Below are 17,249 nucleotides of genomic sequence, written 5' to 3'. Positions count from 1 at the left end.
GGTGACTTTCATTGACTCAATACAATCCCCTATTAAAGGTCTGGTTTCAGATGTGAGGGACACATTTTAAACAAATTGCAAAGATTTGTACACATGGTTGTTTGCACTTTTTGTGCGTCGCTTTGGACAAAAGCGTCAGCTAAATGAACTGTAATGTAATCATCTGGTTTTGACCCAGAGAGATCACACATGTTTGCAAGGTTTGGATCTACCCACCTTACAAGAACATGAAGCAGCAGATTTGGGGCGCTACAGGAACTAAAGACTGCATTGTGTGGATTGTCTAGACTCTAGAGGAAATCTCCGGGCACTGGCCGGATACTACTCAAAGTATTTCTGCACTTTTGGGACCTCCTTTGGACAGTACTTCTGAGCTCCATTAGTTTCCTGTCATTCAATTAGTTGATTAATCGTTTAATACACTGAAGATCGACAAGACATCAAACTTCAGATAGAACATTTCAAAGTGCAAGAAGTCAAGAGGACCTGTCTTTACACTAAATGCAAACTGTAAAATATAAATGTTTAATGTTCAAACGTTTATTGCTATATGTTGTGTTTATTGCATAACATCAGTGTTAAAGATCAGCAGAAAATGTTCTTTTATATGTCTGATTTTATCTTCGCTGATGCATAAGAGGTGTGCTCTGCCAATGAAGCAGCACCAGCTAAGGTGAAGGTTTTGCCAGATAAGAGTATGCTGCTAGAATAGATAAGTAAAACATTCAGCCATGTTCTCCTTAGCCAAACAGCACACAGACTGAAAAAAACAAACACAAGTGCAGAAGCATAACTTCAGGCTGAGCCTTATTCACTCGGCAGACATTTGCAGTAATTCCCACAGATTTGAGGGGTAATGTACTGAAGAGATTCCACCGAGTACATTGATTCATTCAGTGTTCACACTTGATGATTCACTTACTGACAACTATCTGTCAGAAAATACTCTTCAACATCTCTCACATCTAATGGCACTCGTTCTTTCTGCTGATGTGTTTTTATTACTGAGTGTTGTGCTGAGCTTCTTAGACAAGACTTCAGAGGCAATAAATGTAGATTTTAAAAATATACTTTGTAAGACACAGGATGTCTGAGCGGCAGTTATCAGTAGACTTAGGGAGCCATTTAGTGTCAAGCAGATGGGAAACTCGGGTTGCAGTTCAACTTACCTGCGATTAACACAGTGCTGTAGCCGCTCACACTCCCACAGACAACCTAAAACACTGACATTTTCATTTAATATTTAACGTTTATCCAGGGATGACTTGCTGTGCACACATGCCCTTTTTCAGCTCGGTTCGGCTTCACATTCATACACACCGGGGAGCTGCCAGGTACATATTAGCCTCTCAGAAACTACACTGTATATTAGTTAGTTGGGGTTTAAGTGCCTTGCTTAATGGTAACTATTGTGATGTGTTAAGGGCAAAATAGGCCATGCTGAGTATTTGCACCTTAAGAAGTAAATGAATAAAGTAGCTGCTTCCTCCGGTCGAGCATAAAGGATGTTGTTCAAGGACACAGTGAATGGATGGCAGACAGCTACAGAGGTGAGGATCAGGCCGTATGAGCTGTATGGACATAAGATTGCTGCTCGGCAATGCCACAGTTAGAACAACATCACATATCAAGCTCCTAAAGGTGCTATAGCTCTGTACGTATTATTATTGATTTTGAAGTATTTGGAGGGAATTTTACACCTCTATTAGAGAGCGGTCAGGAAATGAGGAGAGAGACCGATGGGGTTTTCATTCATTTTGTTATTAAAGTAGTATTGACTGCAAACGTTACGCTCGTTGTGATGGTTTAAACAACTGCTCCATCTTATTATTATCTGCAGATTCTTACATCATACAGAAAATAATAAAAACTGTCTGCGACACAACTGCATGGTTTTCTTAATGCTTTTAAAGTCAAATGTATGTAATTCAGAGCTAAAAGGTTAATGTTAATGTTAGTTACAATATTAAACGACAATATTTGTTTGTTTTTTTGTTTGTTTTTTATTTATGCCAGACAAACAAAAAAAAGGCTAAAGCTGTAAGTAAAGAAAAAAGTAAAGATGCAGATCTTCGCTAACAGCTACTACAACAAGCTGAACCTCCAATCGATACATTTTTAAGAGTTGACCCTGAGGTGTTGGCACAGACAAGGAAACAAAAGCACTGGAGCAGAAAAGGAAATGGAGACGCTCTTCCACGAGGCAACACAACCAATTTCAGGTGACATTTTACATCAATGGCAGACAATTGTGACTGTCGGCCAGAGTGCGGGGGATGTCAGCCTGTTTGGCCAACACGTCTGTTCACACTACAGAGACCAAAGCGAAAAATCAGGGCTCCTTTTTTTCTCCAAAAGTGTCCAGTGGTTTGTGTAAACCTAGAGATTTTATTTTCTGCAGCGAGCAGGCCTCGACTTCAACCTGGACCTGTCACCGTCTCGACAGTGAATAAATAACAAGAAACGACTTGCCAGAGAGTCCACTAAGGTTAGGACTCAAGCTCAGGTCGATCCATGGAGCTTATTGCTAGATTAGAGGACTCTGTGGTCACATAAAGCCCAGTAACCTCAAAGGCGAGATCATGTGCTCTGAATTTCTCTTTGACCCTTTGTGTGAGTCGCTGGAGAAAATGTTCCTCCAGTTAAAAAAGAGAAAAATCAGTAAGCAGCTGTACAACATCAAGCTTCTTATTTTATGGTTTGCCCCTTGTGATCAGATCAACAACATGCAATAAATGGTGTGATCTGCTGAGCCGATGACTTTTATGAAGAGACAAAAGGGCTACAGCAGAGCTTGCCACTGAATGCGCTTTCATTATTTACCTAGGAGCAGGTACTTGATATATTATGGACTACACTACTCTCTTTGTGATAAGAGGATAATACCCCAGCAATAAACACTTATCACCAAAGATGTTGCCCATAGTATGAAAAAAACCAGTTCAAATACTCTCACTTTAAAACCTAACAACAAAGAAATTAGATCAGGCAGGAGGCCCGGAGTCAGACTGGGTCAGATGGAAGATCAAATGTCCATCTCCCCTGTGGAGCTTTGTAAGCACCACATCAGCACCACTTTTCACCACCAGCTAATACACCTAATGGACCCCACCGTATAAAGGCTGTATTCCCTTGTGACTGTATGTGTGTGTGTGTGAGTGGATGTGTGAAAGACACCCCTAGATAGAGAGAGGTGAGAGGAAAAAGAAAGGGTGCCATACAGACAGGCGACTAACAGCTCAAACTGCAAAATGTGTGCTTAATGTCAATGATGCAGTAATTTTGCACTTCATTAAAGTTTTTCAAAAACCCTCTCTTCTCCTTTCAGGGTTAGTAGTGGTGTCTTGATGGATTATAAACAAGAGAACATTGAGACTTTACATAATAAGCCAACAAAAATGAAAACACAAATAAATATGCTACTTGTTTCTTTTTGGATTTTAATTACTTTAAAAAGTAAAACAATATCAATGTGTGGCCAAATGTCACAATTGCATATGTCTATAAATTCAGAAATCTGTGTTCAACTGTTGCTCAACTTGTTTCTGAGATAACTTAAGATCCAGACATCCAATGACTAAAATCCTTCTTCCGGTTCAAAGTGTATAGCTATATAGACAAAGATCTAAAAAGTGTATTGTAAAAATATTTCTTATATCTTGATAAAAAGTTAAATTATGACAGCTTCTAGCAGACAACCACAACGCTGACAATACTTACAGCAGACCAAATGAATTATTGAATACAATAACAGATTTAACTAAGTTTGATAATTGTTGAAAACATTTGTGATAATGTAAGTACACAACTCAACAAAATATATAACAAAGCTCTAGTTGTTTTTAGACTTTGTAATGTGGCTTACATGTTACATATTATACTTTTAACAGCTGGAAAAGACAACCATCTGTAACTCCAGGACGTCAATGCACTCAGTCAACAAGCTGTCCGTCACATAAAACCTCATAAAAATGCACCTTGTCAATTTTACATCTTGGTTTCTGTTCGGACAAACAGAGCAAGATACTAAGTGTTATTAATTTGTGAGCTTAACAAGAAACTGATTTGGCTATTAGTTTCCCCCTGTTTCCAGTCTTTATGCTAAGCTAAGCTAACCGGATGCTGTCTGTAGCCCTATATTTATGTGACGGATACGAGAGTGGTATCGATCTTCTCATATAACTCTCAGCAAGGAAGAGAATAAGTGTATTTCCCAAAATGTCAAACTAATCCCTTCGGTCATTTGGAGACCGCTTAGACTAATCTTGTGACCTCCTTGTGGGTCCCAGTTTTCCCAAGCCTGCCACCGTTTTTACCTTCCTGGTATACATAGAAGTTAAATTTAAAGTAAACGCTGAATCTGAAGATTTATAAATTGCTTTATATGAAAATATTAAGAAATAGTTGCAAGGATGTCATTTAAAATTACATTTACTGTAATTCAAAGGTTCCAACGTGCTTTTAATTTTGTTCTAAATGCATATTCTAGAAGACATTACGTGACCAAAATCCTCAAAATGAAACAAATGGCTCCCTATCCATTGCTGTAAATTGAGTTGTCAGACCTTGTTGAAAACACTGCCAGTCTTCAGTATCAAAACGTCTTATTACTTCCTTTTTTCAACACTTTCTCCTCCTTCCTCCTTCCCTTTTTCTCCCAATTCTCCGCTTGCTTTATTTCTCTTTCAGCCTCACTAATTTGCAATTGATTAGCTGTCCTCTCGCAGCTCAGTCCCATGCTCTACACCCCTCGTACGCTCCTCCCGCCTTATCCCTTCTCTCTCTCCCCGCCCCCCCCCCCCCCCCGTCCTCTCCTCCATCTATGAGTCAATTTCTCTTTAACGAGGGCACCAGAGCCGTTCTGTGTAAATAAAACAGAGCAGAGCCAAAAATCAATGGGCCTATTACCCTCAGAAAATGCTAAACAAGCAATATTAGCAATTCGCTTGGTAGCGGAGGTTGACTGCCTTAATGGGACTGAAGCTTGACGCCCCCCCCCCTCCCCAACAACATCACCACCACCACCACAACCTCCACCCCCTACTCTTCAATCTCGGCATCCACTCAACGAGCCACACACGTCGTATCATCATATCCAATGCCGTGGATAGAAGACACACATTACCGCCCATGCACGCTGATGTACAAGTTCACACAAACACAGCCTGCACATCAAAATCGTTTGCTTCCAAACACACACACACACACACACACACACACACACACACACACACACACACACACACACACACATACACAGCTGGCAGAAATGAGAGATTCACTCTCCAATACTGAAATCATTGGGCACCACACAAAGCCACAGGCCACATTTGATCTCTTTATATTTATTCTCCCTTTCCCCCAATAAACATACACACACACACGCACACACACACACACACACACACACACACACACACACACACACACACACACACACACACACACAAACAGCAGCAAGCTTTATAGTAGACACCCCATATTTCATCAGACAAGTCTGATTAGTGTGCTAGTAAAAAGCAGCATGTGTGTGCAACATTCTCACACACACACACGCATGCAAACACACACACACAGACACGCACAAACACACACACCAACAAAAACAAACACAAAGACCAACACAAACTCAAATAAAGGTCTACAATATATGAGCACATGCACACATACGACGAACACAAATACACAAATAGTACACTCACAACTAAATAAACAACGACAGTGTGCATACAGACAAGTACACACAAACACACACACATACTAAGTAAACATGTACAGTATACATACAGGCTGTTATACAGATACCCTGCCACACAGACAGACACACACACACACACACACACACACACACACACACACACACACACACACACACACACACACCATATAGATACACACAAACACACAAACAGAAAACCATACACACAGCAACACAAAGGCCAATCATTTATCACTTCCTCTAATACTCACAGTCGTGCACACACTGGCACACACCATTTCTCTGGAAATGAACGTTTAGCTGGTTAGCTGTGGCCCATTTAGCCTGGCAGCTCATGTGTGGTTAACACAGACATTTATGCTAATGACCTTCCACATTTAAAAAAGGCAGCAGTAATGTAAAGGCTCGTTAAAGGCCAAATCTTCGCTCACTCATGTCATTTTTCAGCCCATTTTCTCGTTAAATTAAACTGATGAAATCATTATTCACACGTTGAATTACTATTCAACCTCACAAAGCACACTGGCTCCAGTTTGTGCCTCTCGTGTTTTACCATTACATTCAAGTCACAGCTAAGCATCCAGTTTTCATAAAAATAATTACCCGGCGATCTTTGAAAAACCCAGAAGGTTGTTTGATAAAACTGACCGCTGTGCTGAAGGTATTTCCAGAATCTTCAAAGACTCTTCTAACCATCTCTGGATGAAAAAAAGATTCTGTATGTTGCACTTTTTTAACCAGTTTGCCTAAATTGTGATTGTATTTCTTAATATAGGAAGCCAGAAATGGCTTTTTTTAACCGTTTTTAATTTTGGTTCACGTGCAAATTGAGCAAAGAGATATTAATTTCAGGCAACTATCTTAACAGAGTAGTTTGATTAATCTTATTTAAAAATTCATCCAGAGGTTTAGAATAGTCTTTTCTTCTTAAGTGGAAAGGATAAAATTACCTTTTAGGTTTTTTAAAGATCAGCAGGTAGATATTTTTAGGGAATTCAGATGCTTAGCGCTGTAGCTCAAATGTGGAACATGACAGGCCCAAACTGGGGCTAACCATTGGAAAGATATTTCGGTTTTAAAATTCAAAACTGCCATCAAGTGACTGCAGTTTGGTCTTTCCAGTGATAACCTTTTAGCACTGGTGGTCAAAAATAAATAATCTGTATACATCCAGTATACATAATGTAGAATTCAACAGCAACTGCAGATTTCAAAATCCAAATTTAAAACTCATGTTAATCTTTTCAACCATCTGCAATCCTCGTGTGCAGTTTTACTTCTTTTCGTCTTTTGATTAAAAAAAGGTTTCCTACCTGTTTATGCATCTCAATGTTGAGTCCGTACGACATTTCGTAATACTAAAAGAAACAAAGATCAAAGCAGGGTCAAAGAAACGTATCTTTTCTGTTCCTCTTTTTGCACACACCAAACACAGTGATGCACACACACACAAATATGCACACAAACACACAGACACACACAGACACACACACACAGACACACACACACACACACACACACACACACACACAGACACACACACACACAGACACACACACACACACACACACACACACAGACACACACACACAGACACACACACACACACACACACACACACACACACAGACACACACACACACAGACACACACACACGTGGTTAATGAGACTCACCATGACATAGTGCCTCTGCATCTCAGTTTTCTCACTGGCCAGTTTCTCACACTCCAATTTCAGACTGTAGGCAGAAGGAAAATGTTATGTTAGTGTATGAAGTGATTAGACACACACACGTTTGAAAGTAAAATATTGCACAAAATAACACCTGAAATAAACTATGACTTTAAATGATGATACTACAAGATAGTTTACATATTTTCTCACATGAAACTAATTCACAAAATCTGATTTTATGAAAATCACCTACAGAAAACTGACATCCTGTTACTTTAAATTTGCATTTCTAAATTTGAGTGCAATGTTTTGCTTGGATCACACCAGTTTCCCTTGCAGACACAGACACTTACTCAGCAGGTGCAGTGCAGTAATTAATGGATCAATAAACAACCACACAAACCTCATCATATATCCTTTACAGAGTAAGTGGATGCACCATCAACAAAAAGCAGCCATATAATGAGGATCCATTTTACAACTGTGGTTACACAAAAGCTGAACTCTTTCAAATTGTTGTCTGTTACTGGAAAGCCTTAAACTATATTACTACAACAAGCTTTTGAACACGTCATTACAATGTTGCAGGTAAAATTAGGATGCTGACATGCCAAATACGAACAAATAGAGACATATTTCCAAGTGACTGAAATATAAATGATAGAATAAACTGAAGAATATTGGCACTACGAGATTTAAAATGTGGATCTTCGATACTTTAACATAAACCTTGAGCTTGATAATGAATGAGATTGATAATGAATGATAATGATGCTTTTCTGATAGTGTACACATGGTATCATCAACCTAGAAGGTTGTCCCAAAAAGTCGCTTAAGACTCTTCAGTTGATCCAAAATGCAGCGGCACGTGTATTGACTAGAACAAGGAAACAGGATCATATTACTCCTGTATTAGCTGCTCTGCACTGGCTCCCGGTAAAATACAGAATAGAATTCAAAATCCTTCTCCTGACTTACAAATCAATTAAAGGTCAGGCTCCAGCATATCTTAAAGATCTCATAGTACCTTATAAACCAACTAGAGCATTACGCTCCCAGACTGCAGGGTTACTTGTGGTTCCTAGAGTCTCTAAGAGTACAATGGGAGCCAGAGCCTTCAGCTATCAAGCTCCTCTCCAGTGGAACCAGCTTCCAGTTTGTGTTCGGGAGGCAGACACACTCTCCACATTTAAGAGTAGGCTAAAGACTTTCCTTTTTGATAAAGCTTATAGTTAGGGCTGGCTCAGGTTTGCCCTGGATCAGCCCCTAGTTATGCTGCTATAGGCTTAGACTGCCGGGGGACACCTCCCTGCTCTCTTCCTTCTCTCCCTCTCTCTTCTTCTCCCTCTCTATCTATATGCATTTATGTAAATGTATGTTACTAACTCACCATCCGGGGTATCATCCCCGGAGTGTCTGTCTCTCACGTGGCAGGTTGCCACTGATAAAGTTTCCGTCAGGATCATGAATCGTGACAGCGCCTGCTGACCTGGTCCTGCTGGACACCGGGAAGCCTTATTGACATTTTCCTGGATTCATCCAAACTTTCTATTTCTTTTTTTTCCAACACAACATAATTTCTGTCAAATGTTGTATTTGTACTATGTTGTTTATTCTGTACACACGACATCTATTGCACGTCTGTCCGTCCTGGGAGGGGGATCCCTCCTCAGTTGCTCTCCCTGAGGTTTCTTCCATTTTTTCCCCTTTAATTTTGGGGTTTCTTTTAGGAAGTTTTTCCTTGTGCGATGCGAGGGTCTAAGGACAGAGGATGTCGTAACCTGTACAGTCTGTAAAGCACACTGAGACAAATGTATAATTTGTGATATTGGGCTATACAAATAAATTTGATTTGATTTGATTTGATTTGGAGATTTTACTAAATGGAGACACAGGTTTTTTGAATGTCAATAAGATTTTCCAGATATTTGATATAATATTACATATGACGGGAGATTGGATGATCAAGACAAAAGTCTTAAACTCAGAGAAAGTTTCTTTACTTCCTTCTGAATAAAGCCTAACATACAGAAAAACAAAATTTCCAAAGATGATGTGTATTCAGTGTGAATATCTGACTGACCCTTATTTCCTTTTTTTTTTTTTTTACTAAAGCTGTGTCTCCCTGCAGTTTAGATTTCATGCGTATGCAGCAGTTTGATCACAATATTACGCATGCAGCAGACACCATCCTTGGTTCAGCTCACTCAGCTCCAGGATTGGCCAGCATTGGTTCATCTCACCAGGTGATTGGGCAATAATTACAAGGAGGCCAGAGGTGGGCGATTATTATGCATTGGTATCGTGCTTATGGTTCTGCCCCCAAGCAATGTATTTCACACTTCATCATGTCGGCTAAAAAAGTATTTCACACCACTTGCGTTTGCAGAGAGAGACGTGCTTACCAAGGTTGATGGGCTTTACCTGTGGTTAGTCACCAGTGATAGATGGACCTGAGACAAATGTGCCAGCACCTACGGAGGGTCCACGGAGAAGCATTTCATGGGACCTCCAGGTGGATATTTAGCTCAAACTAAATTTGTTTTATTTCTCAATCAAATCCTTAACATCAAATTAGTTCCTGTCTTATATTTCATGTCGTTGCATCATGCATTTCCCGAAACCTTTTGGCCACACTGTGTGATTCATACTTGACTGGTGCAAGGGAGGTTAACATCACAGAAGGACAGGAGGTTTCAGTTTATGATATGGAATAGGGCTGCAACTAACGGTTATTTTTAATATTGATTAATCTACTGTTTGAAAATGCCCATTACAATATTTAATTCACTAATTGTTGCAGCTAATTTGGACCCAGAATAACACATTGAGCCAAATGCAAAGTTGGAACGTTTCATTTGTATATTTCATCACTATTTTGCTGATGAGCAGATGTTTCCATGTCATGCTCCATCCAAACTCTCACCTGTGATACTGAGCTTGCAGGAAGTGGAACTCCTCCTTGATCCGGTCGCAGGACTCGGTGACGGTGAACTTTAACGGCTGTCCCGGCTGGTGGGGGACCTCAACCCCAACCAAACGGCGCGTGGGGGGGAGGGGAGAGAGGAAGAACTGAGCCACAAAAGTTCAGTGTCACGACACACACATACACAGGCAACACTGTAGATAACAATAGGCCCCTCTGTGATACGGATGGCCTTTTGGTTTCACTCAGTCTCTTTACACGTTAACCCACGCACACTCACAGACACACACAGCTGCAGCAGTTTGACAATGAGCGCAATTGTCCGTGCGAGCGCGCAGTGGCACGGAAACTCTAAACTGATTACGCATCAGGCGCGCGGCTGTTAATCTGCGCTGTTTTGACATACTGCCTTGGCTGATACTGCTCTTTACTTACCGGATGCCGTGCCGGGGGGTACATCTTGCTCAGATCTCGAATCATTAAAAATGTGTTGGAAAGTTTGTCCACATAAACACAAAAACAAATTGTGTGGAAACGGATCTTTCCCCGTGCGTAAAAGGTCAGTCAATGGCCGGTTCGCGGGCTATGTGCAGGTTCCGTGAAGAGTTGAAACATCCCGGGACCTTAGGCTGGCCGTCATGCTTTCAGATAGTATTTCAAAAGTCCATTCAGTTTGATAATCAAAGCAGCAGTTGTCTCAGTGTTCTCCAAAATCTCCTGCGCGTTATTCTAAGCTTAATATTCTCCCTCTGAACTAACAACAAATCATCTATTTTCTCTGATTTTCCCTACAAAGCATCGACTTTTGACACATCGTGACCTTGCTTGTCCGCAACTGAGCTTCTCCAGGGCGTCCCGTCGTCACGCATTTATCGGTTAATTTCCTACAGCCTCCGTTGATGTTGACATCCTCACAGCACCGGCGGAGCGACCACCTTACCGACTGAAGCAGCCTGCCACCGCGAAGCCAAATTTAGAAGCAACCAGTCGTACGAGCGCAATTACATATTCACAACAATTATAAGAGCCCGTAGCGTGACGTCGGGACGTGTAGTTTAATTCATATTAGTCGATAATAAGCACTACAGATGTGCGTCTGCTGTAAAGAACTACAACTTCCCGGTTCCTCCGCGAAGCCCCCGAAGCCAATGGTGTGTGGTCTGAAGGAGGAGTAGCTATTAAAGGCAGCCAATAGCAACGGATGAGTGTACATACTGAGCTCCGTCCGCCTGCCAATCATCGATATGTTGTCCAATCACCTCCAGCAGAATGCAATATATGCAGACTCCCCACGTGGGGGCTCGGTCTGGTACTAAAACATGTCACAGGGATTAATCTGGAAACTATCTGTTGACTTATGTTTTTTTTTTTATATAGAGACTTCCAGGCAGAAGCGAACATATGGCCCCGAGGTGTCTCATGTTTTTCCTGTTTTTAATTGAATTGCCTATTAAAACAGTCTGCTATTATGTCCACAGATTGCACTCACAACCCTGCAATTAAATTCTCATTGAGCTCCCTTGTAGGCACTTATGTTTGCTTGTATAGGATGTAAATCATATAGGCCTAGGGGTAGACAAAATATTGTAAACACTTAATGAACTTCAATTTGAATTACTATTACTCCTACAAAGGTGGGGTATATTAGGATTTCTCAACCCCCTTCTGTCTCTAGGACCTGTTTGATACACATTTTAAAGATTTTATAGACCGATGCACCTGTAGTTTGGCAGTGGTGGAAGAAATACTCAGACCTGTTACTTAAGTAAAAAGTAGCAATACCTTAGTGTAACCAAGTTACAAGGAAAGGTCCTGCACACAAGTACAACCGCATGAGCATCAAAATAGACTACCAGAAGTACTCATTATGCATAATGGCACATTTCAGAATAGTACATATTTTATAATGGAATTATAGTTATTAGTGCATTTATGTGTACACATTACTTTAATGTTGAAGCTAGTAAATGTGGAGCTAATTTCATTTACTTCATGTATTACTGGGTAGCCTGAATTTCCATCCACAGATCAATAAAGTTTTATCCTATCTTAACCTATTGATATATAACAAATCAATTGTTGTATTGTAATTTGTATTAACAACAATAATCTGCAAAGTAACTAGTAGGCCTAACTGAAGTTATGAAATAAATGAAGTGGAGTAAAGTAAGTATGATATTTGCCTCTGAATTGTAGTGGAACAGACATGTAAAATGGTAGAAAATGGAAATAAGTAAAAGTCATGTAAAATTACTTAAAGGAGCTAGAATCAGAATCATGACATTTTTACATTGTTTTTCTGTAATCCAATTAAGACACACATTGAGTATTGCTCTCTTTCTCTCCCTTACAGACACACAGATCCTTCTTTGAACGTATACAGTATGTCAGAGACCATTTGCAGCAGTGAGTAGATATTTAGTGTGGGTAGATGAAACGCGCTGTTGCTGGGTCAGCAGCTTGCTTAACCACTGCGTTCAGTCATTTAGTTGCACCAACTGACTGTTTCGAAAATCCTTATCATCTTTGATGCATTAAACTTCATATTTATTCTCTCTTTCTCAGAATTTCTAATCAATTCTTATAAATGTGGATCAGATCTGTTATCATATGTGTGCCTAATTGTGTCTTAAAGCTGCTGTGCTGCTTTAACACGGTAAAGGACGACTTCTATCACTGTTTCATCTTTTATTTTTCCTTGCTCAAACACACACAGGCGTACAAATGGTTATCCACAATATGACACCACATCAATCCTCTCTCCTCTCCTCAGTCTATCTGCCTCTGTCTCTCTGTCTTTCCTGTTGTCTCTGCCTCTCCCTCATACATACACAGGATTGTGCACACATGCAGACGGCCTCAGCCATTCAAATACACATCTCTATCTACCACACATACAAACTAATATCTCAGGTAAGCACAGGGCCTAAAGTGACCTGCTGTCGTCTGCGTGAATCCACTAAGGCTCAGAAAAGGTAATATCATGCCCTCCCTCTTTCCCCTCCAAGGGTTGAGCCGTGATGTGGGCGAGCAGGGGAGGTGCAGAGGTGAGGGAGGGGGGTGAAGAGGAATAAACAGATTTATTTGCCTGCGCCCCTCTCTGATTATTTTGCCCCTGCCTTTTGTTCCAGACCTTATGAAACCCAAATGTCAAGTGAGGCGAGGGCCTCATATCGAGCCCTGTCAATCACAGCTCTCTGCGCACCTGAAGCCCTGACGCCAGATTATTGGCTTCAACACAAGGGCTGCCTTAGCCGCCAGCCACGCTGCCTCAGGCGATTCGACAGCCAAGTTTTTTTTTTTCTAAAGAGGAACTTCATTTGGCAGCTGATGCGCAGGAGATTGCATGGGAGCGGATTTTGAGGGTAGATGGGTAGCAGGCTGGATGTGTGTGTGTATGGGGGAGCCGAGTGGCTTATCGCGGGAGGGGGATTAAGGGAGAGGAGGTGGACTTGACAGGGGGTTGAGGTGGGGAGTGGGTGGCGAGAAACCCCGGTGTCAACATCCTGCTCGGTGCACTGATCCCGACTAGCTATCATCACCTGTACATATGTCTCTTAATGTCACTGCAGCTCTCTCTATCCAGTCCTCCCTCCTTTCACTCTCTCTCTCACACACACACACACACACACACACACACACACACACACACACACACACACACACACACACACACACTACACACACACACACACACACACACACACACACACACACACACACGCGCGCGACTTTAAAATAGTTCTCCACCACCTGAGCATTGGATTCCTGTAACATTGTCAAACAAAAGCATAAAAACTGATACAGCAGAACGAGAGATGTTGTCATTTTCTATTCCATGCATTCTTCTTCTTTCTAAAAACCTGCCGACTAAATTACCCAAAATGCAACTTGGCCGTCGAGAGTTAGGTCAGAGATTTGGGTGCTAATAACGGCGAATTTAGCCTCGAGCCGTTACTAGCCTCATGCAGAGATGAGGAGTGCTTGAGTCCCTTGTTCCAATCCATGGGAGTCTGCCATATTGTCTTTTTTGATATTACCATAAGGGACTGCCAAAGTCAGAAACTTTCTAATCCTACACATAGTAGCTTTAACATCATGGAAGCGCATAATATCTTCCAAAGTCTATTATGCCTAATTCCTAATGCACGGTTCGGCTCAACCCGACTTTTGGTACCAGATCCTTTTCTGTATTTCTGTAAGCAGGCGCTGCTTTCACTTCAGTTGATCACTTATCTCATAGATAACCTGCTCCGAAGCAGGTTATGTGTGCAGCATAAATTACAATAGTGATCTACCCTGATAAGAAGTGAACCACCATCGTAGGACAGAAAATCCAGGGTTAACCCTGAAGTTACCTCGCTAACCCTATATCCTGCTTCCTAGGACAGGCCTCCAGTAATGAAAACATGCAAACACAACAGTTTTTTCCATTATGCTACATTACTATGCAGTGGTTTTTAACAGCAACCCCAACTGTTTTGCATGTATGCACACAAACTGCACACACACTGCAGTTTTAATGAACCCTTTACACACATAAATAACATACTTCTTGCACTTATTCTATCTCTTGAGATGTTGTTCTCACATACTGGTTGATCAAATGCATCTCTGTATACGTTTTTTAAATGTCACTTACATCCTAACATGCCAGTTAAACTTTGAAACATTTGAAGGTTCAATGTGTAATTCCAAGACACCTGCTCCAAAGAAATAGGAGGCAGTATTTCACCTCTAAATTGGGTCTATACAATCTCTAATGTTTATATTTAGTACTTTGGCTTATTTGTTGTATTCTAATTCATTCTTTATATTGTGTATTGCATTTACTGCCAGTGGGCAAGAATATGCTAAATTCGACCAAACTGCTGAAACTCTGAGAGTCGGTCAAAAAACACTGTTATCTTCTCATCTTCACGTGGAGCTGATCGTCTGTGTTTATTGGAGCACTGATGTGAACCGGGGCTGTAGTCCGTGTAACGTTACGTAAGTTTGTTTATTATATCAAATCCAAAGTGGCAGAAACTAGAAAACGACCTGCATATTCGTCTTGTCTTCCCGGTGGCGGTGCAGCCAGGAGAGCAGCCCGCCGGGGTAAGAGAGGGGTCAGCAGAGCCGGCACTCGGCAGCAACAGGGGTTTGCAGTACCCCGGTGCTGTGGCTGAACTCCAGCTAACTGCTAACTGAAGCTATCCTCCTGGCAGCTGTGAGGACGAAGCGAGGTGGTTTTCTCGGTTCTGCCACTTTGAATGTAATCCAATAAACAAACATAAAACATGAACATGGCTGTAATATCTACAAGCGAGTCAGACGGCTTTACATCTTCTCCATCTGGTCTGAGGGCAGACTGGAGCTACAGTGACTCACTGTCGAGGAACACGTGGTATTACAGACTGGACGGAGCAGAACTAGTTAGCATGCTAACTCCAGTAGATATCTCTGCAACACAACACATAGATGTCTTTGACACAACGTCAACACTGTTACCTCTTCACACTCTGTTCATAATGTTAGTTCATTATTTTAATGTTTTAAGTTTAAATTCTGACTTATCTTACACATTGAACCTTTAATGAATAAAATTCACAGAAACAGGGTAAGACAAGGCACACACACACACACACACACACACACACACACATATATATATATATATATATATATATATATATTGCTTATTGTAGATGCAAAGGCAATTCAAAGGGCTTTTTTTATATAAGAAGAAATATAGCATAAGACACACAGTAACAAGATAGAAACCATTTCAAAACAAGTTAAAAAGATTAAACAGTCTTCTTGCTGTGACAATGATCCTGCATGTTCCTGTGGCTGTCCTATAGGTTAGCAGAGTCACAGAGGTATAAAGAACAAGCAAAATGTTATTGTCCTTTGATCACTACACCAACCTCTGGGTATATATAATAATAATATAGCTCCTGTCTGTCATTGTCTATGTGTGTGTGTGTATGTGTGTGTGTGTGTGTGTGTGTGTGTGTGTGTGTGTGTGTGTGTGTGTGTGTGTGTGTGTGTGTGTGTGTGTGTGTGTGTGTGTGTGTCTGTGTCTGTGTCTGTGTTGGGGGTTAAATGTAAAACTAGTCATACTTCAGTGAGCACTAACCACTGGTCCATGTTCTTAAATCTCGTGTCCTTACAGCAAGCTGCGTCTAAATCCCTCATGCTCACCCCTTTAACGCGCCATTAATCCCCGGCGGCCGCCCCTTTGAACAGGGAGCTCGTGTGAAGGGATAACCAGGCCTCCTCAGACACAGAGACGAAGAGGCGGAGGCAGCGCTGGATTTACTCCGCTACCAGCAGGTTAATCCTGCCCCCGCACTGAGTGAGCAAAGGGAGGGCGGTGTGTGTGTGTGTGTGTGTGTGTGTGTGTGTGTGTGTGTGTGTGTGTGTGTGTGTGTGTGTGTGTGTGTGTGTGAGTGTGTGTGTGTGTGTGTGCGTGCGTGTGTGTGAGGAAGTGTGCGTCTTTATTGGCGACAGTTAAGGATCGACTCCATCACAGTAACGACTCTGGGGGAACATCAGCATCTGGTGCTCAAAGTCATCCAGTCCCCCAAAAGGAACATACAGATTGCTGCCATTTCTTTATTAGATTACAAATGGATGGATGCAAGTGTTTGTGCTGATAAAAATCGAAATAGCATGCAGCGACCAGATGACAAACAGGCCGAGACGCTGAAGGCAGAAAAAGGGAGACAGACCTGGATGAAGCACAATTAATTAACAGGGAAGTGTTAACATCGAGAATGGATGAAAAAAAGAAGTCCCGAGGGCCTAAGTAACGCAGTAAGCTAATCATGACACCAGTTTCTTCTTTATTGTAGAAGAAAGTATTTTGGGTAACACTGCTTTGGGTCCTCCTGTCTATAAGCTGTATATAAACATGTAATGGATGCTTTACAACACACTTTAAT

General features: G+C 41.3%; 1 protein-coding gene across 7 annotated transcripts in view; it reads right to left on the bottom strand.

Moving 5' to 3' along the window:
- Positions 1-11,268, bottom strand: part of LOC115013232 (transducin-like enhancer protein 4) — a 39,328-nt gene extending 28,060 nt beyond the window's left edge. For 4 of the 7 annotated variants that reach the window (XR_003832777.1, XM_029439336.1, XM_029439337.1 and 1 more), the window contains exons 1-4: positions 10,756-11,268; positions 10,321-10,466; positions 7,395-7,458; positions 7,033-7,077 (exon numbers count right to left, since the gene is read on the bottom strand). Coding sequence is in view for 6 of the 7 variants with exons in the window: in XM_029439336.1 (XP_029295196.1) it covers positions 7,033-7,077; positions 7,395-7,458; positions 10,321-10,466; positions 10,756-10,800 (300 nt within the window). In the remaining variant the exon portion in view is untranslated. The remainder of the gene's footprint in view (positions 1-7,032; positions 7,078-7,394; positions 7,459-10,320; positions 10,467-10,755) is intronic. The other 3 variants (XM_029439339.1, XM_029439340.1, XM_029439342.1) reach the window with 2 other exon arrangements.
- Between the last annotated feature and the right edge of the window lie 5,981 nt (positions 11,269-17,249).

This window comes from Cottoperca gobio, chromosome 9, assembly GCF_900634415.1.
Source record: "Cottoperca gobio chromosome 9, fCotGob3.1, whole genome shotgun sequence".
Taxonomy (NCBI): domain Eukaryota; kingdom Metazoa; phylum Chordata; class Actinopteri; order Perciformes; family Bovichtidae; genus Cottoperca; species Cottoperca gobio.
Note: the sequence above shows the minus strand (reverse complement) of the source record. Positions and strands in the feature narration are given on the sequence as shown.